Source organism: Eriocheir sinensis, chromosome 41 (genome assembly GCF_024679095.1).
Source record: "Eriocheir sinensis breed Jianghai 21 chromosome 41, ASM2467909v1, whole genome shotgun sequence".
In the NCBI taxonomy this organism is placed as follows: domain Eukaryota; kingdom Metazoa; phylum Arthropoda; class Malacostraca; order Decapoda; family Varunidae; genus Eriocheir; species Eriocheir sinensis.
Window position 1 is genome coordinate 12107977 of NC_066549.1, and position 26962 is coordinate 12134938.

General features: G+C 45.2%; 1 protein-coding gene across 2 annotated transcripts in view; it reads left to right on the plus strand.

Annotated features, from left to right (window-relative positions):
• The window catches only part of LOC127009654 (neural-cadherin-like), an 80803-nt gene extending 56643 nt beyond the window's left edge, over nt 1-24160 (plus strand). Inside the window, exons 8-20 of one of the 2 annotated variants that reach the window (XM_050882916.1) lie at nt 9242-9410; nt 9989-10330; nt 13309-13482; nt 14590-14729; nt 16760-17108; nt 17361-17606; nt 17793-18140; nt 18265-18583; nt 20939-21128; nt 21347-21579; nt 21717-22010; nt 22541-22723; nt 23674-24160. In XM_050882916.1, coding sequence (XP_050738873.1) covers nt 9242-9410; nt 9989-10330; nt 13309-13482; nt 14590-14729; nt 16760-17108; nt 17361-17606; nt 17793-18140; nt 18265-18583; nt 20939-21128; nt 21347-21579; nt 21717-22010; nt 22541-22723; nt 23674-23960 — 3274 coding nt within the window. In that variant the 3' untranslated portion in view covers nt 23961-24160. The remainder of the gene's footprint in view (nt 1-9241; nt 9411-9988; nt 10331-13308; nt 13483-14589; nt 14730-16759; nt 17109-17360; nt 17607-17792; nt 18141-18264; nt 18584-20938; nt 21129-21346; nt 21580-21716; nt 22011-22540; nt 22724-23673) is intronic. The other variant, XM_050882917.1, reaches the window with a different exon arrangement.
• Nucleotides 24161-26962: the final 2802 nt, after the last annotated feature.

The following is a 26962-nucleotide window of genomic DNA, read 5'->3' on the forward strand; positions in this document are numbered from 1 at the left end:
CACACACACACGCAGGAATATTTTTATTCACCCAACATGTATCCATCGCGGCGGACCCTACTTTTTTATGTATAAGTACTTTATCAATATCAGCCCAGTGTGGCCACAAAATATGGAGGTGCAGGAAGAGGAGAACGAGAAGAACGAGGAGGAGGAGGAGGAGGAGGAGGAGTAGGAGGAGATGGAGGAGGAGGAGGACGACGAAGAAGAGGAAACATGGAAACATGGAAATGCAGGTAACAGAAAGCCTACTGCCTCATTACGAGGTTGCCCGTTTTGGTGAGTTAATCTGCTCGACAGGTACTTGGGGCCTGGGGAGCAGATGAAAGCACCTCGGTATTCAGTTTCCTCCTGATTCGATATTTGAAGGAGTTGATGGTATTCGCATTCACTACTTATGAGGGAATATTGTTCCAGTGGCAGATGCCTCGGTTTGAAAAGAAACTCCTTCCAATGTCTGGGTTACATCGACTCGACTGAAATGGGTAAACCGTTATTTCTAGTTCTTGAGTTGGTTTGCAGTTCAAAGATTTTGGAGTAATCGACGTTATTGATTTTTTTTCAGATACTTAAAGACTTGAATCATATCCCCTCGTAGGCGTCTTTTCTCCAGTGTACAGAGATTGAGTCGCTTGAGTCGTTCCTCGTACGGTTGAGCCCTTAAGGTTGGAATCATTTTCGGGTCGCGTCGTTGAATCCTTTCCAATAAATCATGTCCTTTCTGTAATTAGGAGACCAGAACTGTACTGCATACTCGAGATGCTGTCTTACCATGGAAATATACAAGGATAGCATCACGTCTGGCGTTTTACACTCGAAGTTCCTCTATGAACCCGAGCATAGTGTTGGCTTTGTTATATGCTTTTTTACGGTGATTCGCGTGTTTCAGGTCACTGCTGATAGTGACTCCAAGATCCTTTTCCTCCTGCATCGCCTGCAGAGGTTTCCCATTAATGATGTATATGTAGTTATTATTTCTGGACCCAATGTGCATGACTTTGCATTTGTCAATATAAAAGGACATTTGCTATTTTTCCGACCATTCGGTAATGTGACTGAGGTCTTTCTGAATGATTTCGCAGTCGGTCTTTGTGAGGGCCTTTCCATCCATCTTGGTGTCATCAGCAAATTTCTATATCGTGGATTTCAGTCCTAATATATATGATAAAGAGAATGGGTCCCAGCACTGACCCTTGAGGCACTCCACTAGTGACTAGAAGCCACTCGGCTGCCTGTTGTTCTGGGGGCCTGTATACGGTTGCAAGTGTTAGTTTCTTATTATTTGTGGTTATTTACACATAGACGGAATCGTATTTCTCTGCGTCCTGTTTGTCTATTTTTACGGCAGGGAGCGTATTTTTTACGTAGCAAATTACTCCTCCTCCTCTTTCATGCATTCAATTTTTGTGGAAGCTTTCGTACCCAGGGAATGACAGTTCTGATATTAGATGTGCAGAATTGGCCCAAGTCTTTGTGATGGCTACCACATCTGCTTTCTCTGTTGCAATATACGCCCTAATTTCGTCCTTTTTGGGTAAGGAACTACGTGCATTTGTGTACAAAACAGAAATATGACTCCGGTCATTTCGATTGTCGGAGGCGTCGTTGCTAACACAGTTTCTTGTAAGCCGCACCGACGCTACGGGTTGATTGACCAAGGGCTGGAGGAGGAGGTGGAGGAGGAGGAGGAGGAGGAGGGGAAGAAGGAAGGGGTGAAGTATTTTAGGGGTGAGTGGCTGGTTTGAGGCTGAGGAAGCTGCATGGCTGGCTGGCTGCTTGTTATATTGTGGCCTCGCAAATCTGGAGATGAAGGATACTGGCGGGGAAGGGAGAGCTGACCTGTACCGGGGAGCAGGGAGCGTAAAGGTGGGTGCAGGAAGGAGATAAAGTAGTGATGAGAAAAATAATACAAATAAAAAAGGACATAAATAAACAACTGAATGAATAACTAACAAACGAATTAAATATGAAAGCAAAACGCAAACTAACTTAATAAATATGCAAATAAATAAATAATTGTTTGAACAGTCCGCAAGATGAAAAGAACAGAGAAAGGAATTGAATAGACATTTATCAAGCGTGTTTGTGTGTGTGTGTGTGTGTGTGTGTGTGTGTGTGTGTGTGTGTGTGTGCAATATATCTTAGTCAAAGGAGGAGGAAAACAGAAGCAATTCCAAAACAAAGCCGCTTCTCTTCTTTCCTCTCCTCTCACCTCCACTCTTTCAGGAGGAACACCAAGCGACACTATCTCCTTCCTCCTCTTCTTTCTTTTCCCTCCTCCTCTTCCTCCTATTGCTGCTGTCCCTCCTCTCCTTCCCCCTACTCCTGTCCCGCCTCCGTGCTTGTGTCTCTCGCGCAGAATAATATGTACCGCACAATTTATGGGCTGCATCAGAGCCAAGATGTCTCGCTTTAAATTGCCTAAGTGTGATACAAGAGGACGAGAAGCAGCTAAACGTGAAGGAGGAGGAAAGAGAAAAGAGGAAGTGAAAATGATGGTGAAGACGGAGAGAGTATATAAGAAGGAGGAGGAGGAGGAGGACGAAGAGGACGAGGAGGAGGGAAGTGAGGAGTCAGACGAGGATGATAAAGACGAGGAAGTAGAGGAGAAAGAAATGAAGAATGAGAGTAAAAAGGACGACGAAGTAGAGAAAATACACACACGTTGAAGCGACAAGACTTAATGAAAATAAGTGTAGAAAAAAAGTAAGACTAGAAACAAGATAAAGGAGGTGATAACTAACGGTGAAGGAGAAAAATTAAAACAAAAGAGGGGCGAATGAAATTAAATGGATAAGGAAGGAGAATTTACAATGATAACGAGAAGGAAGTTAAAATAAATAGAAAAATAGAAGAAAATTATAATGAACCCAGGAAATTTTTAGAAGGAGGAGAAGAAAAACGAAGATGGTGATGATAAGTAAAAGGAAGAGGAAGAGGAGGGAGAAAGAGGAAGGTAAAATATATAGTAGGAGAATACAAAGACAATAATTGATAAAACTGATGTACATGAGGTTAAATATAAAAGAGCACTGATGTAAAAGAAAGGGAAGGAAAAGAAGAAACAGAACAAGAAAAAGAAAAAAAGAAGAAAATGAAGATTAATAAAATGAAGAACAAGAACAAAAAGAAGAAGAAAAAGAGCAAGAAAAAGAAAAAGAAAAGGAATGAAGAAGACACAGAAGAAGAAGAAGAAGAAGAAGAAGAAGAAGAAGAAGAAGAAGAAGAAGAAGAAGAAGAAGAAGAAGAAGAAGAAGAAGAAGAAGAAGAAAAGAAAGAAGAAGAAGAAGAAGAAGAAGAAGAAGAAGAAGAAGAAGAAGAAGAAGAAGAAGAAGAAGAAGAAGAAGAAGAAGAAGAAGAAGAAGAAGAAACAGAAAAAGAAAAAGAAGAAAAAGAAAAAGAAAAAGAACAAGAACAAGAAGGAAAAAAAAGAAGAAAAAGAAAAAGAAAAAGAAAAAGAAGAAGAAGAAGAAGAAGAAGGAAAAAAAGAAGAAAACGTAAAAGAAAAAGAAAAAGAAGAAGAAGAAGAAGAAGAAGAAGAAGAGCACTGGAAAAACAGATAATGGAGAACAAAGGGAAAGGCGAGTTATGATCTACCATGGATCTGTTTCTGGCGCCGGGACCTATTGTGCGAGAGAGAGAGAGAGAGAGAGAGAGAGAGAGAGAGAGAGACAGACCCTGCGTGAAAGAGAGGAGGGAGTGGGGGTGTAGGAATGTGTGTGTGGTGGGGAAGGGCGCGGGACAAGTACAAAAAAAAAAAAAAAAACAGACAGATAGATATGCAGACACAGAAAAAAATAGAAAGATTGATAGAGAGAGAAACAAACAAACACTGACGGACGGACAGAAAGACAGACAAACAAACAAAAATATTACACAGGCAAACACTAAAAGAATATTAGAGACATAAGCAAAGATAGACAGACAAACAGAGACAAAGAGGCAGACAGACAGACAGAAAACTCACAGATAGACAGACAGACACAGAGAGAGACACACACAAAGATACACCCAAAGTAAGATATCGAGAGAGAGAGAGAGAGAGAGAGAGAGAGAGAGAGAGAGAGAGAGAGAGAGAGAGAGAGAGAGAGAGAGAGAGAGAGAGAGAGAGAGAGAGAGAGAGAGAGAGAGAGAGAGAGAGAGAGAGAGAGAGAGAGAGAGAGAGAGAGAGAAAACTTTAATAGGGAGAGGAGTGCCCACTTTCCACTTCTTGTCTTAGTGCTCCTCTTCTTGCTGTCATCACCATCAACATTTAGGACTATCACCACTCACCACCACCATCACCACCACCATCACCACCCCCGTCACCACCCCCGCCACCGTCTCGGCTACAAACATCGCCTTCGCCAGCAGTCTCATGACCTCTATTGTTAGTAAAAGTCATCGAAACCGGCAAGAAGTGAAGGAAGAAGAGGAGGGTGGAGGGTCGAGAGAATGGAGGAGGAGGTGCAGAATGATTAAGAAGGAGGAGGAGGAGGAGGAGGAGGAGGAAGAAGAAGAAGAAGAAGAAAAAGAAGAAGAAGAAGAAAAAAGAAAAAAAAGAAGAGGAGAAGGAGGAGGAAGAAGAAAAAGAATAGAAGGAGGACGAGTTGGTGGAGGAGGAAAAAGAAGAGAAGTAGGGCAAGGAGGTGAAGGAGGAGGAAAGAAAGGAAGGTTTAGGAGAAAGAAGACAAAAAACAGTGAAGGGACGGGGAAGAGATGAACACTTAGCATATACTTATTACAGGAGAGAGGGAAGACAGATTGATTAAAAAAGAAAAGAAAATATATACGAAACGATTAACTAACTTGAAATACAGCGACTTCCAGGTAAACTGATGATAATAATGGTGAGATAATGATGACAATGACGATGAAAATGACGACAATCAAAGAAACAGTGAAGGTTAAAAACGACATTGAAAGTAGGAAAAGAAAGAAAGAGAAGGAGATGAGGAAAGATTTAGATGAAGCAGGGCAAAGGAAAGGAAGAGGATAAGGAGAAGGAGGAGGAGAAGAACCATAAAATTGATGAGAGGTGAAGGAATAAGAAGAGGACATCGAGGAGGAGAAGAAGAAACTGGATTGAAAATGTCAAGATTAAGGCGGCGGCGGCGGCGGCGGAGAAGGAGGAGGAGGAGGAGGAGGAGGAGGAAACATGGAAACATGGACGAGCAGGCAGAAGAAAACCTGTTGGCTCATTGCGAGGCTGCCTGCTTTTAGTGATTTAATCAATCCGTCAGCCACAGGAATGACCTGCGGGTGGGTTAAAGCACTAATATTCATTCTCAGGATTACGTTCAGTTCACTCCCGACGCAGCAAAGTGAAGGTCAATGCGATTCTTAAAAGAGTTGATTGTCTCCGCACTAACCACTCCTGCAGGAAGGTTGTTCCAGTGGCGGACGACTCTTCGAAAAATTACCCCTGCCGATATCCGTACTGCATCGCTTCGCTTGGATTGTTCTACCGCTGTTTCTTGTTCTCGGGTTAGGTTGTAGCGTGAAGAGTTTGGAGTGATCAACATTGCTGAACTTGTTCAGGTATTTGAAAATTTGTATCATGTCTCCCAGCAATTGTCTCTTTTCCAACGTTAAAAGGTTGAGTATCTTGATTCGTTCTTCGTCTTGCCAGCGAATTATACATGGATAACACAACTCCCGGCGTCTTATATTCGAAGTTCTTCGCTATGAACCCGAGCATAGTATTACGTACAGCCAGCGACAACCGACGTGGCCGCGGGAAAACAATAATCGCAACTTCCTATTCAATGCAAGTACTCCTCCAGTCGCCACGCAACGTCCTTGAGGGGGGGGAAAAAAGTTGCCTGGCAACTCAGACGAGGTGTCACTTAAACTTTGATGGGTATTTAAATCAACGGTCAGTCTTGATTATGCCTTTGTGGTTGCTTGACCGCCGCTAAGCCATCCGCGCGACCTAGCCCCGTTCACGGAAATTACCAAGTGCAAGTGTTAGAAGATGTCAAAGGCGTACACGAGCCAAGATAACATTACAAGAATGATACAGTGTTGTAAACTAGCACTAGACAGCCACCAGACAAGTGTGGAAACCGGTGTGAGTGCACGTACAGTGCGGCACCTTATTTCAAAATTCAAAGCGAGTGGAGAGCGTAAGATTCCCCGCCACAAATAGGGTGGAGGAAAGCCCTCCAAGATTTGTAACAGAACTTTGAGGGTCATAAGGTTTGCGTTAGAGAAAAAAAACAAGCATTACAGCAAAGCAGATCAAAGAAAAGAATGCCAGCCTTCTACAAGGAGTGACCTACGTTCCATTCAGAAAGCCATACGAAACAAATTGAAATACAAGAAAGTACGTGCCCGCAATCAGCCGTTTGTGACAGAAGCCCAGCGAATGAGGAGGCTTGAGTTTGCACAGAAATACGCTTCTTGGACTGTTAATGACTGGAGGAAAGTCTTGTGGACTGACGAATCCATGTTTCGTGTTAGTGACACAAAAGGCCTCCGGGTGTGGCGTCGCAAGGGGTCCGACCCCTGTGACTCCAAGTACACAGCCAAGACACTTAAGCATGCTCCCTCTGTAATGACATGGGGAGCATTTTCCTACGGGGGCCTGGCTGACCTGCATGTTTTCCCCAAGGATCAATCGGTCACGAAGGATGTGTACTTAACCCTCTTAAACGCCCGTTGAGTACAACTCGTTGTTACCTTCCTGTGAGCCAATCTTTTATCCACGCAACCAGATGGTCTCCTAGTCCCGCCGATTTCAGTTTCTTGAGAAGTCGTTCGTGTGGTGCATTGTCAAAGGCCTTTTGAAAGTCTAGATATATAACATCACTAAAGGATATGATTATCTCATTTTTCATATATACCTTGGAAGAAGTCCAGTAGGTTGGTTAAGCATGAACACTTATTCCCGAAACCGTGCTGAGCATCGGAAACGATATTGTTGTCTTCAAGAAGCTTGCCGAGTTTGTCCCTGATAATCTTATTGAGAACCTTTCCCGTCACTGGAGTCAAGTTAATTGGCCTGTAGTTTAAGGCCACGCTTTTGTCTCCCTTTTTATAGATCGGTGTTACATTCGGTTGCTTCCAGTCTTCGTGAACTTTATTTTTTGTAGTGTCAAATTATAGATGGCGGTGGGTGGCTTGAGTATTTGCTGCTTGAGTTCCTTGAGCAGGCTGGGTGACAAGTCGTCGGGTCCGGTTGACTTAATTGTCTCGAGTTTATCTAGGTATTTTTGCACGTCCCGTTCGTCAACTGAGCCAGTTTCTAGGGGCGTGATTCCCATCGGTGGAGTAGGGCTTTCGGGTATCGACTCGGTGGTCTCGTCTGCGAACACAGACACGAAATTCTTGTTCAGTATTTCGACCATGTGGCTGCTGTCTTGTGTTAGGGCGCCGTTTTCGTCATTAAGGGGACCGACGCTGCTTCTCAACTTTATTTTTGTTCTTATATAAGTGAAGAACTTTTTCGGGTTAGACTTGGATTCGTGTGCTATTCGCTTCTCATAGTCGCGCTTACATTGGAGGATGAGGGTTCTGCATGCGCTGAGGCTGTGGTGGTATTGTTCACGTGCTTCATCAGTGTTGTTGTCCTTCCATAGGGAAAGAGGAGGAGGAGGAGAAGGAGGAAAAAGGTGAAGAGGAAGAAGAGGAAATCAGGAATAAGAAAAAAATAATTTCTTGTTCTTGTCATTGACAAAAACAAGAAATATTACGAAGAAAGAAAAAAAAAAGATGGAGGAGGAGGAGTAAGAAGGGCGGAGGAGCAAGAAGGGCGGAGAAGCAGGAGGGAAGGGGGAGGAGCAGAAGGAGGAGGAGGAAAGGAATAAGGACGATGGAAAGGAGAAAGAGAATATTCCGAAGAAGTAAGAGGTTGTGAAACAGAATGAGGGCAGGAAAGGGGCGGACATTACGCTGAGAGGCGATGATGAAGGGAGAGAATGGAAGACATCATGACGAGAGAGAGAGAGAGAGAGAGAGAGAGAGAGAGAGAGAGAGAGAGAGAGAGAGAGAGAGAGAGAGAGAGAGAGAGAGAGAGAGAGAGAGAGAGAGAGAGAGAGAGAGAGAGAGAGAGAGAGAGAGAGAGAGAGAGAGAGAGAGAGAGAGAGAGAGAGAGAGAGAGAGAGAGAGAGAGAGAGAGAGAGAGAGAGAGAGAGAGAGAGAGAGAGAGAGAGAGAGAGAGAGAGAGAGAGAGAGAGAGAGAGAGAGAGAGAGAGAGAGAGAGAGAGAGAGAGAGAGAGAGAGAGAGAGAGAGAGAGAGAGAGAGAGAGAGAGAGAGAGAGAGAGAGAGAGAGAGAGAGAGAGAGAGAGATAGTAAATATTTTTCACCATGCTCTGATCACGAGCTGGACCCGTCATCGCCAGCAAATACCTTCCGACAAGAGCAAGGCTCATTATAGTCGATCTCTGGGTACTACCGGGACCTTCACACGCCACACGCAACCCATCCCGCTTCCTCAAGGGGGACAGTAACCACTCCTTGTCAGTGGAAAAATTCCGGCCTGAGAGGGACTCAAACCTACGCCTGCCAGATCGCGAAGCCTGGCAGGCAGTGCAGAGCTTAAACCACTGAGCTATCGGAGCGGTGTGTGTGTGTGTGTGTGTGTGTGTGTGTGTGTGTGTGTGTGTGTGTGTGTGTGTGTGTGTGTGTGTGTGTGTGTGTGTGTGTGTGTGTGTGTGTGTGTGTGTGTGTGGATGGTTAGGGGAAGGAAGGCTGTAAGGCGTCGTCCAGAAAAGAAGCCATGACAAGACCAGCCAGAGAAACACACACACACACACACACACACACACACACACACACACACACACACACACACACACACACGGAAGAAACTGTGTCCCTATGGCTTCACCCTGGCCTTCCAAGTCTTGCATCTCGACCCAGCGACAGACACAAGCAGGAAGGAAGAAAAAATAGAAATTAGATATAAGTGATGGAAGGGAGGAAGAAAAGATGGAAGGAAAGAGAAGAGAAAAAATAAGGAAGGGAGAGGAAGAGAAAAAGAAGGAATAAAAAATGCGGGACAAGAAAAGACAGACGAAGGTAAAAGATCCAAGGACACGCGATGTAACGATAGACTATCAAGAATTAACGAAATAACAAAGAGAAAAAAAAAATGCTTCAGACAGTTTCAACAAAAAAACTTCTACTTGTAATGATGAGCAAAGAAGAGAAGAGAAACGGTGCAGGAAATGGTGGAATTTTTATGCGTACGGGTGGCAGTGTAATTAACCCCTGCATGTCAAGGCCTAAGACCCACCCTCCCTTCTCTCCTGGCAGGTACGAGCTCGAGTTTGCCGTGAGCGACAGGACGTGGGGCCAGACTGGCGTGGCTGCCAACGTGACGGTGGCGGTGCGACTCCTGAGCCCCGACGCCCTGGGCCACGCCGCCGCCGTCATCCTCACGCCCACCACGCCCGAGCAGCTCACACAGGGATGGACGCCCGTGGTCAGTCACTGGAGTGTGTTTACTGGGGGACTAGAGGACTGGGTGGTGTTAGGATCATAGGTATTAACTGACTTGTCGTTTGTTGTTTAGATTATTGACTGACTGACTTACTGAATGACTGAGCGCTATAATTATTGAATGACTGAATGTTATAATTAATTAATGACTGTGTCCTTTAAATACTGACTGACTGACTAACTGTTTCGGTGACTGACTGACTGACTGAGTATATTGATCAATGACTGACTGGCTGGGTGTTATGGTTACTGCCTGCCTGCCTGCCTGCCTGACTGACTGACTGACTGACAGGGTGCTCTGTTTATTGACGGTCTACCTAGATACTTCGTTAACTGACTGGCAGACTAAGAGCTTAGGTCTTTAACTTTCTGACTTACTGAGTGTTTGGTAATTACTGTCTGATTGAATGCTGACTGAATGTTATTGACTGACTAACTATTGATATATTTCTCTGTCTATCTATCTAACTACTATCTATCTATCCATCTATCTAACTATCTATTTATATATCTATCTACCTATCTATCTATCTATCTATCTATCTCTCACACATCATCCAGACTGGAGGCGGCGGGTTGGGTCGGCTTGTGGAGGCAGTGGGCCAGGTGGTTGGGACGGCCGGCCACACCATAGAGGTAGTGAGTGTCTACAACCTCCAGTATCCATCACACACCACGTCCAGACCAGAGCCACACCACACCACGGAACCAGACCCACACCACATGCCCCTTGCTCCCACCCCGACCACCATCACCCCAGACCTCACCACCCACCACGTGGATCCTCCTACACCTCCTTTACGCCCCTCAACGTGTGTATGGGTCAGCGTGAGGGAGGAAGGGCGGGACCGATTCATGGATCCTGTCAAGCTTCAAGGGCTGCTAGGACTGCACACCTTCGTGGTAGGCTCCTTCACTTATTAAAAAGAGAAAGAACACAGGAAGGAAGGAGGCTATCAGTGTCTCAATTCCTTGCACCAATTTTCAGTCCGAGACTCATACATATAAATTACTTTGGGTCTTCGGGGTTCGTTTGATCTGTGTAGATTGAGGAATGAACGCCCCCACTTCCTGAATAGAAATGCTTTATGCCATTATAGTCATATGTATTAGTCATATATTCTGCGTCGGTTCTATTCTTCTGGGGACCTAGTATATTTTTGGGGGTACCCTACATATAAGAACATAAGAACATAAGAACGCAGGAGTCTACAAGAGGCCGGTAGGTCTGTACGAGGCAGCTCCTTTGACCCTAAGCTCCCGTGTATCTAACCCCACCTAATATCGCTGTCCATGAATTTATCAAGTCTATTTTTGAATGTGACAATATGCCTGCTGCTCTATTAACATAAGGTGATTAATAAAGGTAAAGGTAAAGTTGGGGTATACGCTGAGCCTGTGGTGAGTAAAAACCGATTCCCCCGGGACACAGAGCCAGTGTGACATCCGGGCTACCACAGTTTACCTTCCCCACGTCTCCCCAGGTACCCCTTTATCGACCAGCCAGAAAGGAAGAATGAATAGGTGGGTGAAGCTGCACGCCGACTGCCGGGTGATTTAGAGTATCCTAAATGATCTTTGGGCTCATCGTTGGCCTAGTTGGTATGCTGCCTGGCTTTTACTCGGAAGGCTCGGGTTCGATTCCCAGGTGGCAATATATAAATATATATATAAATATATATATATATATATATATATATATATATATATATATATATATAAATATATAAATATATACATACATGTATATATATATATATAAATATATATATATATATATATATATATATATATATATATATATATATATATATATATATATATATATATATATATATATATATATATATATATATATATATATATATATATATATATATATATATATATATATATATATGTGTGTGTGTGTGTGTGTGTGTGTGTGTGTGTGTGTGTGTGTGTGTGTGTGCATGTGTGTGCATACGAATAGAGGGACCCTAAGTGATAGCATGCATCACTTTTATTTAGAGCTGGCCCTGAATACATTTTTAAGCTAGTAGGCATGGTATGTTATATGTTCCTCCGTGGTATAGTGGTTAGAATACTAAGCTACGAATCCGCAGACTCATGTTTACTGCCAGCCTGGGCTGTCGGAGCCCAGCCCACCCTGCTATCCTTTTGGGTTGGTCATTTAATGCGTACACCGGGAAACGTAGAGAAAGTAAACTGTGGTAACCCAGATGTCACAAATGGTCCTGTCTCCCGGGGGTTCTTATCCAGCACAAGCTCAAGGGCTCAAGTAATCGAAATGACGCCGACGAAACGCCCAGCTGTTGTGCATATCCCCAAGATACCTTCACCTGTGCTATGCATAATCAAGTTCGTCCTTCTTATTTGTCAGATTGATTTGATAGACCTGGCCGGTGCTTTATTATTTTGATCGTATGACTTCTGTTGACCTTCATGAAGTATTGTCTTGTGGCAGTGGCAATAAACAATACACAATAGATAAAAACGAAAAAAATACATGTGAAAACGTCAAAGTGAAAATTGTCATGTCGCGTCATTGCGACCGACCCGCTACACTCACACACGCCGGGTTTTTGTGAAGGATTGTAATAAAGCGAACTCTGAAAGTCAACTATGAACTTGGAAAGGGACGTCAAAATAAGACACGCGCGTGGCAACACACACACACACACACACACACACACACACACACACACACACACACACACACACACACACACACACACACACAAACAAACAAACAAACAAACAAACACAAACACGGGACACAAAGGATGAAACAGAAGCTTTACTGTGTTATTATTATGGAGCGGGACGAGGAAGTGTAAAGGCATATTGCTGGCACCGCTACAGATGATGGAAATAAATACATAAATTAGCATGAAAAGAATATACAATAAGTAAATTTATAAATGTCAAAAGGACATATTTCGTGAATATAGAAATGGAAAAACAAACCATTCTACCCACAAAAAAAAATTATACAATGAAACTGTTTATACAAGAATTTTCACAAAACGTCGGGTGACGAAATACAACGCCATATTCCACACGATAGATTTACGCATGAATAGATGAATGGAAACATTTTGCCAAGAAAACTAAAACTTGTAGTGGGAATGACTGTATTAAAGCATAGACAAAAATTAAAAATGATAACAGTATTTCACACCATCAATTCACGTAGCTGTGTAGAGGCATGGGGGCTGCTGCGCGGTGTTTGTGCAGCAGAGGTGTATTCTGGCATTCCTTCCCGGGCATGCTGGCCCGCGCAGAGCCTTTAATCACATCCTCAGAGTCAGCATCAAAAAAGCGCCGCAGTGCAGCACGCAGGCGGCGGCGCTGTTCCTCAGACGCCGGCTCTCAGACGCAAAGTAACCAAAACTTGATTCAAAATGCACTGCATAAACACCACTCAGACGGAAGCTAATTTCAACCTTATGAGATATGCAAGTCCTCACGAGAGTTTTCATTCTGTCTGCGAAATTCTCAGAACACTTTAAACTGAGATGCACACAATATTTTTAAACGTTTTGCCACTAAATGCTTTACTTTGATATTGCAATCAAATATTAAGACTTACAATGAATATTTAGTGCTGCATGACCGGAAAAATAGCAAATTGTATGTTTTCAGCTGATTACCTATCAACAACTGATTAATCAGTTACTGAATTATATATTTTTTATTCATCTATATACACGTGACGAACTGTTTGTTTATCTACTTATTAATTAATTTGGATATACCACTTATATACCATTTTCAGAATATTTCCTTTTCAATTACTATCATTTTATATATTCACTTGACCTAATCGTTCCACCGTTTTCTTTACTGACTCATGACTCCCTCCCTCCACATTGAAGCTGGAGGAGAAGACGGGCCTGACGGTTGTGGTGGAGGACCCGGCGGCAGCGCCGGGCGTCTGGACACAGGACCTTCAGGAGCACGTGGACCAGCCCCGCCCCGCCTGGGGCACGGACGGGGCGCCTGACCTGTCCTCGGCAGCCACCCGCGCCTCGACCACGCTGCCCCTTCAGGTGGGTTCACGCGGGGACACAAGGATGTAAGAAGGTTAAAAGATGCCAGGAAAACTAAATTTGATCTCTGTTTTCAGTTATAGCTTCCTCCTTTGAACGGAGGGGCGTGCTGCTGGCTTATCTTTTTTCTCGTTTTTCCTTTGCTGACCTCTTATACCTTAATAAAAAAAGGCAGTTCCTGAGATCCTCTATCACCATCTCCGTCTTCCCCTGCCCCCTCCCCCCCACCAATAAGTATATCTTACCTCAGTTTGAAATTGGCAACAATTTATACGAGGACTACCAGAGGACCGTCGGCCAACACACTATATATAGTTGTTTAGTCTGCGCTCCCCATCTATCATCACCATCGTCAATATCATCATCACTATTAGTTCAATGCTGGACAAAGCCCTTTCCCAGTGTTCTCCAGCTCTCTTCCTAATGTTACTACTATTCACCCAGCGCCATCAAAGGTTCTCTTCCTCCCTCACTTCTACAACTCCTTGGTTGACACCACTACTTTGTCTCTCCGCCTGTTATCCGTTCTACGCGTGATATGACCAACACAAAGATACACAAAGATATAAAGAAACTAAAGAATGTCAGTACCTACACATGGCAGTTATTGAGAACCAACTATTCACCATCCGTCCTCCCGATCCATGAATCTATTTTTCCTCCATCTGAACCTTCCAATCACTTTTACATCAATAAAACTGCAGCTTTTGTTCCATCCATCCATTACCCCTTTTGTAAAGCATTTTTTTTCCCATCTCCGTTATCAACATGACTCTTCTCTCTCTCTCTCTCTCTCCGCAGTAATGAATGTTGTCTGCGGGGAGAGGGGAGGTGTAGAGTTAAGTCAATTATAGATGAGAACCACCTCCCTTAATTTAATCCTTAATCACGGGGACTCTCAGGAAACCTAATTTCTTAGCCTCACGTCGGGCTTTGCAATGCTGACTCCTGAGAACTTTATTTTTCTTTTCTCTTGTGTGGTGAGTGGGTGCAAGGGATCCAGCTGCCTTGCTAATCTGAATCGAAGCCTTTATCTTACTGCAGAGAGGTAAATAAATGGATAAGTCTCCCCTTAGTCTCACTCCCTTCCTCCCCTGGACCCTATAGGTCGTGGACACTAACGTCACTGCCCTCGTCACGCCCCGCCTCACACGCTCCCTCGCCTGCCACGCCCATGAGCCCGAGGCTTGCACGGCGTCCTCCTGCCTCAACGGCGGCCGCTGCGTCAGGATCACCGAAGGAAACAGGTGAAAGTTATTTTTTGAACATGTTGCTGCTGCTTTTGTTTTTACTTGCCAATTAATGTGTGCAAGATAGTAACTTGCACATCATAAGTCTTTTTTGAGTTTTTGTTTTTGTTTTTACCCCTGAGTTGCATCCTTTACTGTAAGAAAACGAAGCGTTGGACTGAAAGCTGATGACAGGTGCATATGTGGTCACGAAGGATAACACATACTGATTCTAGCAGAAACGGAACAACCGATCCTAAAATGAAGGTGAAGTAGACGGTTTAATAATGCAAGTCAGCTATTAATTTTGACAACTCAGCTCATTCATTCATTCATTGATAGTCCATTTCAGCAAACCTCTAGTCCCACCAAAAGTCATAACAAATGTTACTTACGACCATCAAAACAAGTACCCAGTCTGATGCATTAGCCCAGAGAAAGGCAACACTACCCCGAGTCTCTTCACGCCCGCTTTTCCCCTCCCAGAAACCCATCACTTCTAACTGGGACCAGAAATTTCACTCCAGATCCGGTTTTCAATTTCAATTCGGGTTGTTATTTTGTCAGAGAAGAATCACAGTCATTCCGCCCCTCTCTCTCTCTCTCTCTCTCTCTCTCTCTCTCTCTCTCTCTCTCTCTCTCTCTCTCTCTCTCTCTCTCTCTCTCTCTCTCTCTCTCTTGCTTTATCTCCGGGCCTCTCCATCTCTTCTGTGCTTCCCTTCCCTGCTGTGATTCTGCTCTACCTCCTTATCTCTGCCAATGCTTCCCTCTACTCCTTTCCTTCTGCACCTCTCTACTCCTCCTCCTCCTCCTCCTCCTCCCGTTCCCACCGAGGTCCAGCCACCATTCTTGACCCCGGACGTCCTTCTGGTGACTTTTATTGACTTTTAAACGAAGTCACCTTTATTGGCTTCCACTTTGGCCGCAGCAGTTATCTTTTTCTTTCGTCCCGCTCCCGTTTTTTCTTTATCTTTTAACTCGCTGATCGGTAAAGGATTGTGGCGGCAAATATTTATTTTCCCGTAATCTTGTCAGATCGGCGGGTTTTTCCCATCACTTTTTATACTTTTTTATTTGTTTGTTTGTTTTGCTTTATTACGGTTGTGGGTGTGGTGAAGGCCAACCAGGGAAGGACTGCTATATTGAATGAACTCTTTCAATAAGAGCCACTGGATGAATGATTATATTAGGAAAACTTAGAAGGAAGGAAAACTGAGGTCATATGAAATTATGAAGTTTGCAAGTCTAATGGGTTACAGGCAAACACACACACACACACACACACACACACACGCGCGCGCTGGCGGCGTGTTCGTCTGTCAGTTTATCTGTCTGTCAGCCTGTCTGTGTATATGTATACAATATAATATAGTAATTCTAAAAAAAAAAAATGTATGGCAGGGCAAGGCATTATTTTTAGGATGTTTTTTTTTTCCTAACCAACCACGATTTTTTCTGTGCTTACTATTTGCTATTCATTATAAATAAATAAATAAATAAATATATAGATAGATATATAGATATATATATAGATAGATATAGATATAGATAGATAGATAGATAGACATATATATATATATATATATATATAATAGATATAGATATAGATATAGATAGATAGATATAGATATAGATATAGATATATATAGATATATAGATAGAGATATATATAGATATATATATATATATATATATATATATATATATATATATATATATATATATATATATATATATATATATATATATATATATATATATATATATATATATATATATATATCTATAGATATATATATATATATAGATATATATATATATATATATATATATATATATATATATATATATATATATATATATATATATATATATATATATATATATATATATATTCATATATATATATATATATATATATATATATATATATATATATATATATATATATATATATATATTATAATTTTTCATTATATATATTATTTTTGTTATATTATTTTCTGTTACCTATTTATTAATTTATTTTCTTTATTATTCCGCTGCAGGTGTGTGTGTCCTCAAGGATCGTGGGGAGCGCAGTGCAAGATCCTCTCCCGCACGTTCTCTGGGTCGGGGTGGGCGTGGGTTCGGCGGCGCCTCCCTCCCTGCCTGCCCGTCACGGCTTCCATCAGGGTGCTCACACGTCGCCCGTCTGGCCTGCTCCTTTACTCTGGCCCCCTTGCGCCGCACCCCCGCCACCCTAACGCCCTGCCTACACCCATGCTGGCCCTGGAGCTGCATGAGGGGCTGCCACAGCTCATGGTGGAAGGCGGGGACGAGCCCCTCAAGCTGGTGGTGAACACGACGATCCATGACGGGAACTGGCACACGATTCACCTCCATCTTCATCAAAAGGTATGATTTAGTCACTTCACCAGTGTAGGAGATTTCCTGGCTACCATCTGTTCTTCCTCATGTATAACCAGGTGAGTTACCTACACGTACGCACCGTTGCACGCCATGCAACAAAGCCTTATCGTTAATCACCTGTGTTAATAAAAAAATAGTAATGTCATAAGAGGTTTTCCTTCTGTTCCATCCATTTCTCAAGCTTTTCCCTGTGGCGCCGATAAACCAAAAGATGACAATTTGTCTCTCCGTGTGCAGGGCGCCGCGCTGATGGTGGACTTGTGTGGCCGTGGTTGGGACGACCAGCAAAGCGATGACTCGCACTGCGTGCAGCGGGCCAACTGGGTGGCTCCTTTAGGAAGCGACACGTGGGGAATGTCCCTGCCGCTGCAAGTTGGTGGCCTGGCCCACGCCCCGCCCCACCCTGAGGACCACGGGTGGCTGGAGGCGCCATCTCTGCATCCCTTGGACGGCTGCATCTCACACCTCACCCTCAATGGTCAGGTAAGACATATATCACTGACATTTTCTGTATTTGCTAACTGAGGGTGGAACAGTTCCGAAAAAGACGAATAACTGCAATGACATTGTAGCTATCATCGTTTAATATTATGGTCAAATTATTCCACAAAATATTTGTATTATAAGGTGAAAGATGCATTAACTGACCATCCTGCAGCTTTGTTGCAGCTGGTGGACCTGGGCGAGCCGGCCTACAGTGTGGGGAGCCACAGTGGCTGTAGCCTGCAGAGTGGTGCCTGTCCGGGCGGCGTTGGAGTGTGTGGATATCACGGGGAGTGTGTGGGTGGCCTCAACGAGGCCCACTGTGAGTGTCAGGCCGGTTGGACGGGCCTTGCATGCTCCATACCCACCCTGCCTGTCACGCTGGCCAAGAACTCGTACCTCAAGATGGCGCTTTCCTTCACTCCGGCGCCGAGGAAACTGAAAATCCAGTTACGGGTGAGAACAAGAGGGCCGCGCTCTGGCTACTTGGTGCACCTCGCCGCCCACCACCGCTCCGCAGCCTTCACCATTCACGTGAGTCATTCCCTAGTCACCAGACATCTGAATGCCTAGCTGCCTGCAGATATCAGTGATGTGGATATGTATCATGTGCTGAGCTTAATCAGTTGCTGCATTATAGTTATCTGGTGTTCCTCAGCTGCGGGCGGGCGTGGCCTGTGCCTCCATGACCGGTGCGGGCTGGGCGGCGCGGGTGGCGTGTGTGGAGGGCCGGCCGGTGGGGGACGGATCGTGGCACACCGTCAGGGCTGAACGTCGCGGCCACAACCTCATCCTGAGCGTGGACGACGGGGACGGCTGGCGGCGCAACGAGTCGCTAGTGTCGCTGCTGCCGCTGCCTGCTGCCTCTCGGCCCCCCGCACCCCTCCTGGTTGACAAACACGACGGCGTCAGTGTGGGTGGCATTCCGGAGTTCTCCGGAGTTAAACTCATTACTGTACTCAACGACCTCCACGACAGTGAGTACCGAGCCATAAATACTAACCCAACCTCTCTTTTGTGATTGTCGAACTGCCAGCGCTAACAACATTTTCCACTCGTTCATTACAAATTATTTGGGTTATATGACGCACCTCATGTTATGTAACCAAACCTAACATAATCTACCCCACTAAAAGCATAATTCAATTATGGTAGGCTACCACTCCTTTCATCTATGTTCATATATATGTAGCATATAAAAGAGGATCAATGCCCACTATCCGTGATGGCAAACGACTTATAACACGATAATTAAAACTAACCATCCATCAACACTAACTTCCCTTCTTCGTGATGCAGCCTACAAGAGATGTCTCTGAAACCAAAACTAACATCAATCTGTATGAAAAGATACATATATATATATATATATATATATATATATATATATATATATATATATATATATATATATATATATATATGTTAACCAGCGTCTTCACTCTTTCATCCCTTACATTCATAAACTCTGGAACAATCTTCCTTCGTCTCTATTTCTTCCTGCCTACGACTTGAACTCTTTCAAGAGGAGTGTATCAAGACACCTCTCTTTTGGCCACTTTTCACTTTTACCTTCGTAGGAATCAGCGATTGGCGTTTTTTTTTTTTCTTTTTCTTTTCTTTTCCCTTGAGCTGATTCCTTAGCTGTAGAAAAAAAGTACGTATAGGAAGTACATGAAAGTATGGCATTAAAACCCTAAGAGTTTTGTACCTTTCCTTTTTCTTGAACAATCGAGAGAATCTGATGCAGCCGTGAGTGAAATCTTCCAAACAGTTATGAGACATTGCAATTAACGTTTTTCAGTAAGAAACATAATTCCAGTGTATATTAGTTTTAGCCTCATGGACAGACTACAGCAAACGGTATAAATATTTGTTTTAATTTGTTATTATGCAAACTGTTGAACGTTTCAATATAATGCTACGTAGCGTCGGTGGTGGTGGTGTTGGTGGCGTGGTGGTTGGGGATGGTGATGGTGATGGTAGTTGTGGATGATGATGATGGTGGTGGTGGTGGTGGTGGTAGTGGTGGTAGTAGTGGTGGTGGTGGCGGTGGTGATGGCGGTACCAGTAGCGTGGACAGGAAAATGACTCCATTAATAAAAAGGCCTGAGCGACAAAAGGTTACGTAAGAGCAGCGGAAATAATACCATAGCCTCATCTAATAAGGGAGGCAGGTCTTATTAAGGGGTGGGAGGCTGCTTATTTTCAAGGGTGGTATTGCGTAACCTAACCTAACTTAAAGCTGTGTTGCGGAGAGAGAGAGAGAGAGAGAGAGAGAGAGAGAGAGAGAGAGAGAGAGAGAGAGAGAGAGAGAGAGAGAGAGAGAGAGAGAGAGAGAGAGAGAGAGAGAGAGAGAGAGAGAGCAGATGACAAACAAATCTCTCGCCACAGTTAGTCGCACGGAAAGGAAAAAGCTTCATGATTTACTGCCTGATCTCACGAGCATTGCAATAGATCTTTTTTTTTCGTGATAAAATGATGGTTATATATGCAATCCAGGTTCATATTGTTCTATTCTCAAACATGTCACAAACCTTAATTACGATTCGCTCCATCTCTCTTTCGGCATTCTTGTATAGTCAAATAATATTTCAGTGTTTCCGGTTTGCTTTTAATGCGCCACCTGAACGATAATTAAGGACCAAAGACGCAACATTGACTAACATTCTCATCAGGACTTGTCGACAAGATTCTTTCATGATGTACGTGTCATATTTACAGTCTCATTTTAAAGAAATTTTTAAATGAAATCTGCAAAATATTTAACTGAGCACAAAGTGACATATACATGTAAGTTACTCTCGACTACCTTTTAAACAATATCGCAACAATTATTTACAGCCTCCCAGCAAAGTTAATTTTCAAATACTCCGTCAAAATAACTTTGCCAAAAATATAATTATGTTATGTACGTGATTCTCATACAAAGTACCTGTTTTAAGCAATATCGCAACAAATATTATTAAATATGCATTTCCAGTTGATCAAATTTGCCATAGTCACCATATCGTACATACCCGCCTGTGCCACCAAAGGGCTGGGACTGCCAAACCGCATTCCAAAAAGTGGCAAAGCCGTAATGACCTAAAATATAAAGAAACTAAATTATTGTAAATTTGTCATATATCAAGGGTATCAAAACCCTTCGGACTCGAAAGAAGTTTTTTTTTTTTTTTTTGTTGGGGGGCATTTATATTGTTTACAGGGATAACACGTAACAACCGTTCTTTTACCTCTTTTATTTACTTTTTAACGTCTCCTTTACCGTAAAACAAATGAACGTGCTGCCTCTCACCGAGCATCTTCTCAATTGACTCTGCATGTGGCAGCTTGCGTGGATGATCTTAGGGTGTCTGGCCGCTCCCTGCCCCTGCCTCCCGCCGTCAATGGCACCAGCTGGGCCCAGATAACCACCTCGGGGGGCGTGGAGCAGGGCTGTCACGCCCCGGACGGCTGCCGCAACACCACCTGCACGCCGCCTCTCACCTGTACGAGTAACTGGGGCCACGCCACCTGCAGGTACAGTACACGCTGCCTCGATGAGTGTGTGTGCGCGCGAGGGGGAGGGGGATAAGGGTTAATGGGAGGGAGGGGGAAGAGCACAGAGATGGTGATGAAGATGGTTGTGTGTGTGTGTGTGTGTGTGTGTGTGTGTGTGTGTGTGTGTGTGTGTGTGTGTGTGTGTGTGTGTGTGTGTGTGTGTGTGTGTTGTGGGTCCTATCATTATCTTCCCCCAGCTGCGGGGAAGGGCGGCATCTGGTGGGTCAGAGCTGCAAGGACGTGGACGAGTGTGTGTGGCAGCCGTGTCTGCATGGCGGCACCTGCTACAACCTGCGGCCGGGCTACCTGTGTGTGTGCGGCCCGCCCTACGCTGGGGACCATTGCCAGTGGAAGAACCACCACGCAGGTGGCCACCCCCTCACGGCCCCGGCAGCCATCGCGGCCCTCACCGTCTCCCTGCTGCTGCTTGGTTAGTACACAGTAAAGTGAGCTGCAGTAACATGCTTAAAGAACCCTGATCTAGACATTTACAACTTATTCGCGAGAAGCTTTACGAATATCATGATATTTCTTTTGGTCGGGCGTGTACAGTATCCTCAATTGCAGTGGTGCTCGGCATTGTGATATCCATTCGGCTGCGTCGCCAGTGGGTCAGCCGCGACGTGCGTGACAACGGCGCTACCGACGTGGACGACGAGACGGGGGAGATGCGGGTGGTGAAATGCAGGGGGACGGACGAGGGAGGGGGCGGGGGCGGGGGAGGCGAGGGCAAGACGCATCTGAGTGCCTCCCTTCCCCCCCAGCATGACACCTACATCGAGTGCCTCAAGTTCAGCCTCACCCACACCCAGCCCTCACACCTGCCGCCGCCGCCCCCGCCACCTCGCTGCGCAGGTGGGGGTGCGTTGCTACATTGTTTGTCTATTCATCCATAGGGGTCGATAGTGCTTTAGATTCCATTACCCTGTTCCAGGTACAACTGTGTTTAAAGTTCATTCAAAGTTCCAGGACAGAACATTGTGAGTTCATGAAAATATTCTCTCAAAGATATTAGTAAAAGAGAAAATTCAAACCAATACGACGGGTGTCACACGCCAATTATAATTATTTACGACTACATTATTTTCATCCACTCTCTTTAATGGATCGTTGAAGTAAACCTTTACGTGCATTGCTGAATAGGGTGTGTAGGAGTCAGCCTGTCATATACTGCTTCGCCACACTGCCATCAATTGCTCGATATTTCCAGTGCCATTTTTTTAAATTATATTGCAGTGTAATGATCTGATTCCTTGAACACATACGCAAAAGAAGAGATAGATGTAGATAAATGAACATAGATTTAGATATAGATATAAAAACGTACAAGACTGGGATGGAGAGCTCTTATAGTTTAATTAAAGTGACTTTTCTCCGCCTGTTCATCTCAGATACCCCCACGGCGGGTGAGGTGTCCAGCCCCCCGTGTTGCCGGCCTGAGGTATCCGCCGCGGGCAAACCCTGCACCGTCAAACGGCCGCCGCCGGACCCGCTACTGCCCCGGGACGACCTGCGGGCTTACGCCTACGAGGGGGACGGCTCTTCGGCGGGCTCCCTCGGCTCGGCTAAGGCAGGTCAGCCGCAAGTATTCTTCACCAGGCATTGGGTGTCTCCCGAGTACTTTCTACCCAAGCTGATCCCAAAGTTGTCCAACCTCCTCATGCAAGAGTTTACCACTAACTTTATTCTTTCATTTCTTTCACTGATAACTCGGAAACCGCCTTCCTTCGTCTGAATTTCCTCTTCCTATGATTTGAAGTCCTTCAAGAGGGAAGTAAAAGACACCTCTGTAATTAAAAGTGGTACTTTGTCTTTTGGCGTCTCCTCCAGTCTATATTTTCTTGGTTTCGGACATTTATTTTTTAGCTTCCTTTAGCCTTTGACCTTCCTCCTGTGTTACAGAATGGGGTGTTCGCCAATTTCACCACATCAATTCGCATTTATATCAGGAAAAAATACTCAAAAATTGCTTTGATATATGAAAAGTTATCGCCAACTTATAACCTTATTATCAGGTCTATTTTGAGACTAGATTCAATTTTCCATACTTTTTCATGATTTGAGTTACAATTGAAATGTTTCTACATACTTTGAAATGATACCTAAATAATATGAAATGGTACATACATGCATCTAAATAGTAGGTACATTTAAATGCTACATACATATTGATCATGAATAAGGGGCTTTGTTTATTGACGCTTTTGATTAAGATTCAATTCAAAAGAGGACTGGCTTCCATAAACCAATCTTATAGAACACAGGGCTCCATTTCAAGAATCGTCAACAGGAGTAGAGTTGGTCATCCTCTAGTAACATTTAGCATTCGATTTTGCGCACATTTATGCTATCCTTATCATGTAATGGACGTCAACATTTCAGAATTTGTGCAGATGACATAAATGATTCTTCAGCTGAACGACTTATGAAGTATGAGAAACCTTAAAATTGAGATTGTCCTTCATTCATTCCTTAGGGCTTAATGCTGTTGTTAATTAAAACTTGAATGTTCTGTCCTCATCAGGGCTGCGGGCAGACCCCGAGGAGGATGGCGGCATCAGACCGCTTGTGTCCGAGTTCTTGGAGGTGATGGACTTGTTGAAGAATCTTCCTGAGGCATCACGGTCGCCATCTTTTCTCAACAAAGTGTACAGTAAGTCTTCAGTCGAGTTGCCAGTGAGTGAAGGCAAGCAGGAACCAGACCTGCAGGCCACCACCACCCTCGCCTCCACCCCAACCCAGCACAGGAAGCCTCGGCTGGCCTCCTGCTCGTCGCCACAGAGCAGGGAAGAGCTGTCCACCGCCTGCTGAGCCTTCCCCGCCGCCCGACCCCATGTTACTCAGGGACAACATCAATCGCGCTGATATTCCACCTCGTCAGCTGCAGGGAAACTTTCTTTGGGCTGCGACCCTCAAAGGCGGCACCAGAGTGATAAGACTTGGGGTACAGGGAGGCAGTTACTCATGGGGCGCACACACACACACACACACACACACACACACACACGCACGCACACAGGAACGCACACAGGCACGCACGCACACACACACACACACACACACACACACACACACACGCGCGCACACACGCGCACACACACACACACACACACACACACACACACATACAGACATACATACAGACATATATATATATATATATATATATATATATATATATATATATATATATATATATATATATATATATATATATATATATATATATATTGAGAAAAAATGCATTCGCCCATATTCATCACGACGCAAAAAACCTAAGGGCTAACAAGGTAACATACTTTGAGGAGACATGCTCGAAGACGACACTCGTTACTGTTGGTGCGAGAGCGAGAAAGTCCCTCAGCCTTTAATATAGTGCCGAAAAATCTCACATTGTGGATCCTTGTCGTGAAGTGAGACCATTAAAAGGTTTAGGTGAAAGCGAGAATGTGAACCCAAAACGAGGGGAAGCGAGGAAAGCTTCCGTCAGTAGCTACACGCAGGCTTCCTGGAAACTCATAGAAAACGACTCTAATGACCTAATACACTTGAAAGGATCCAAGACGAGGTACACAGTGAAGATGGAGTGACGGGGTGACGGGGTGAGAGGCAGGGGGAAGCTGGGGTGATAGGGTAAGAGGCAGGGGGAAGCTGAGGTGGTAGGGTAAGAGGCAGGGGGAAGCCGGCGTGGTAGGGTAAGAGGCAGGGGGAAGCCGGGGTGGTAGGGTAAGAGGCAGGGGGAAGCCGGGGTGGTAGGGTAAGAGGCAGGGGGAAGCTGGGGTGGTAGGGTAAGAGGCAGTGGAAGCGGGGTGGGTTGGGTAAGAGGCTGGGGTAAGCTGGGGTGGTAGGGTAAGAGGCAGGGGGAAGCCGGCGTAGGGTAAGAGGCAGGGGGAAGCTGGGGTGGTAGGGTAAGAGGCAGGGGGAAGCTGGGGTGGTAGGGTAAGAGGCAGGGGGAAGCTGGGGTGGTAGGGTAAGAGGCAGGGGGAAGCTGGGGTGGTAGGGTAAGAGGCAGGGGGAAGCTGGGGTGGTAGGGTAAGAGGCAGGGGAAGCTGGGGTGGTAGGGTAAGAGGCAGGGGAAGCTGGGGTGGTAGGATAAGAGGCAGGGGAAGCTGGGGTGGTGGGGTAAGAGGCAGGGGAAGCTGGGGGTAAGAGGCAGGGGAAGCTGGGTGGTAGGGTAAGAGGCAGGGGAAGCTGGGGTGGTAGGGGAAGAGGCAGGGGGAAGCTGGGGTAGGGGAAGAGGCAGGGGGAAGCTGGGGTAGTGGGGAAGAGGCATGGGGAAGGGGGGGTGGTAGGGTAAGAGGCAGGGGGAAGCGGGGGTGGTAGGGGAAGAGGCAGGGGGAAGCCGGGGTGGTAGGGTAAGAGGCAGGGGGAAGCTCGGGTGGGAGGGAAGAGGCAGGGGAAGCTGGGTGGTAGGGTAAGAGGCAGGGGGAAGCTGGGGTGGTAGGGTAAGAGGCAGGGGGAAGCTGGGTGGTAGGATAAGAGGCAGGGAAGCCAGGGGTGTGGTAGGGTAAGAGGCAGGGGAAGCTGGGGTGGTAGGGTAAGAGGCAGGGGAAGCTGGGTGGGGTAAGAGGCAGGGGAAGCTGGGGTAGAGGCAGGGGAAGGGGTGGTAGGGCAGGGGGAAGCTGGGGTGGTAGGGTAAGAGGCAGGGGGAAGCCGGGGTGGTAGGGTAAGAGGCAGGGGGAAGCTGGGGTGGTAGGGTAAGAGGCAGGGGGAAGCCGGCGTGGTAGGGTAAGAGGCAGGGGGAAGCTGGGGTGGTAGGGTGAGAGGCAGGGGGAAGCTGGGGTGATAGGGTAAGAGACAGGGGGAAGCTGGGGTGATAGGGTAAGAGGCAGGGGGAAGCTGGGGTGACGGGGTAAGAGGCAGGGGGAAGCTGGGGGGATAAAGTGGTGTGCAGGGGGATGTTGGAGTGGTGGGTAAGAGGCAGGGGGAAGCTGGGGTGATAGAAGATGACAGGAGGAGGAGGGTCTGGGGTGAGGCAGGAGGAGCTATGGTGATGGGGTAAGCAGGAGGAAGCAGTTTGATGGGAATTGAGGCTGGGAGAGAAGACTGTGTGATGAGGTGAGACTGGCAAGGAGGAGAAATATGAGTATCCATCAATGACGAAAAGAAAAGCTGGCAGACGGGTGAGAGGGAAGGAAAGGATGGTGAGATGATGTAAAGCAGCTGGCAGAAGAGACAGGAGTGATGCAGGGAGACAGGGGGTAGTTGGAGTGATGGGGTAGCGATACGGGGGTGCAGGACCATGGCTGAACGAGGAAGAAGATCGGCACTTTGCAACACTCACATTCCTGGCACACTTTTCTTGGCCTCCCGCGTGTGACCCATGTTCACCGATGAGACATAGCATTCCTAGGTGTTTTATACATTTATAGACCGTCTATAAATAAATGTACTCATGATTTAGGTGTCTTCTTACCCTATATGTCTTGTAAATATTCCCAGCGTCCCATCAGCTGATTTTAAACTTAATGATAAGGCTTTGCAATTGGAATTAGGGGATATTCAGAAACGTGGCGGGTGTATGAATATTAAATCCTCATTATCAAAACACACACACACACACACACACACACACACACACACACACACACACACATCCTGATGAATGGTGCGCATTAACAAATAAATCGTGCGTATCAAAAATGTAAATAAGCTCCGGCAACAGAATAATACAGACTCGTAAGAGATAGATATTGGGCATTGGGAGCTCGTCGAAATCCTCTAAAATGAAAAGGAAAGAATAAGGAGGAGAAAACACACAATACTAAACCAAGCCCTAACCTAATCTAACCTAACCTAACCTAGCATAACAC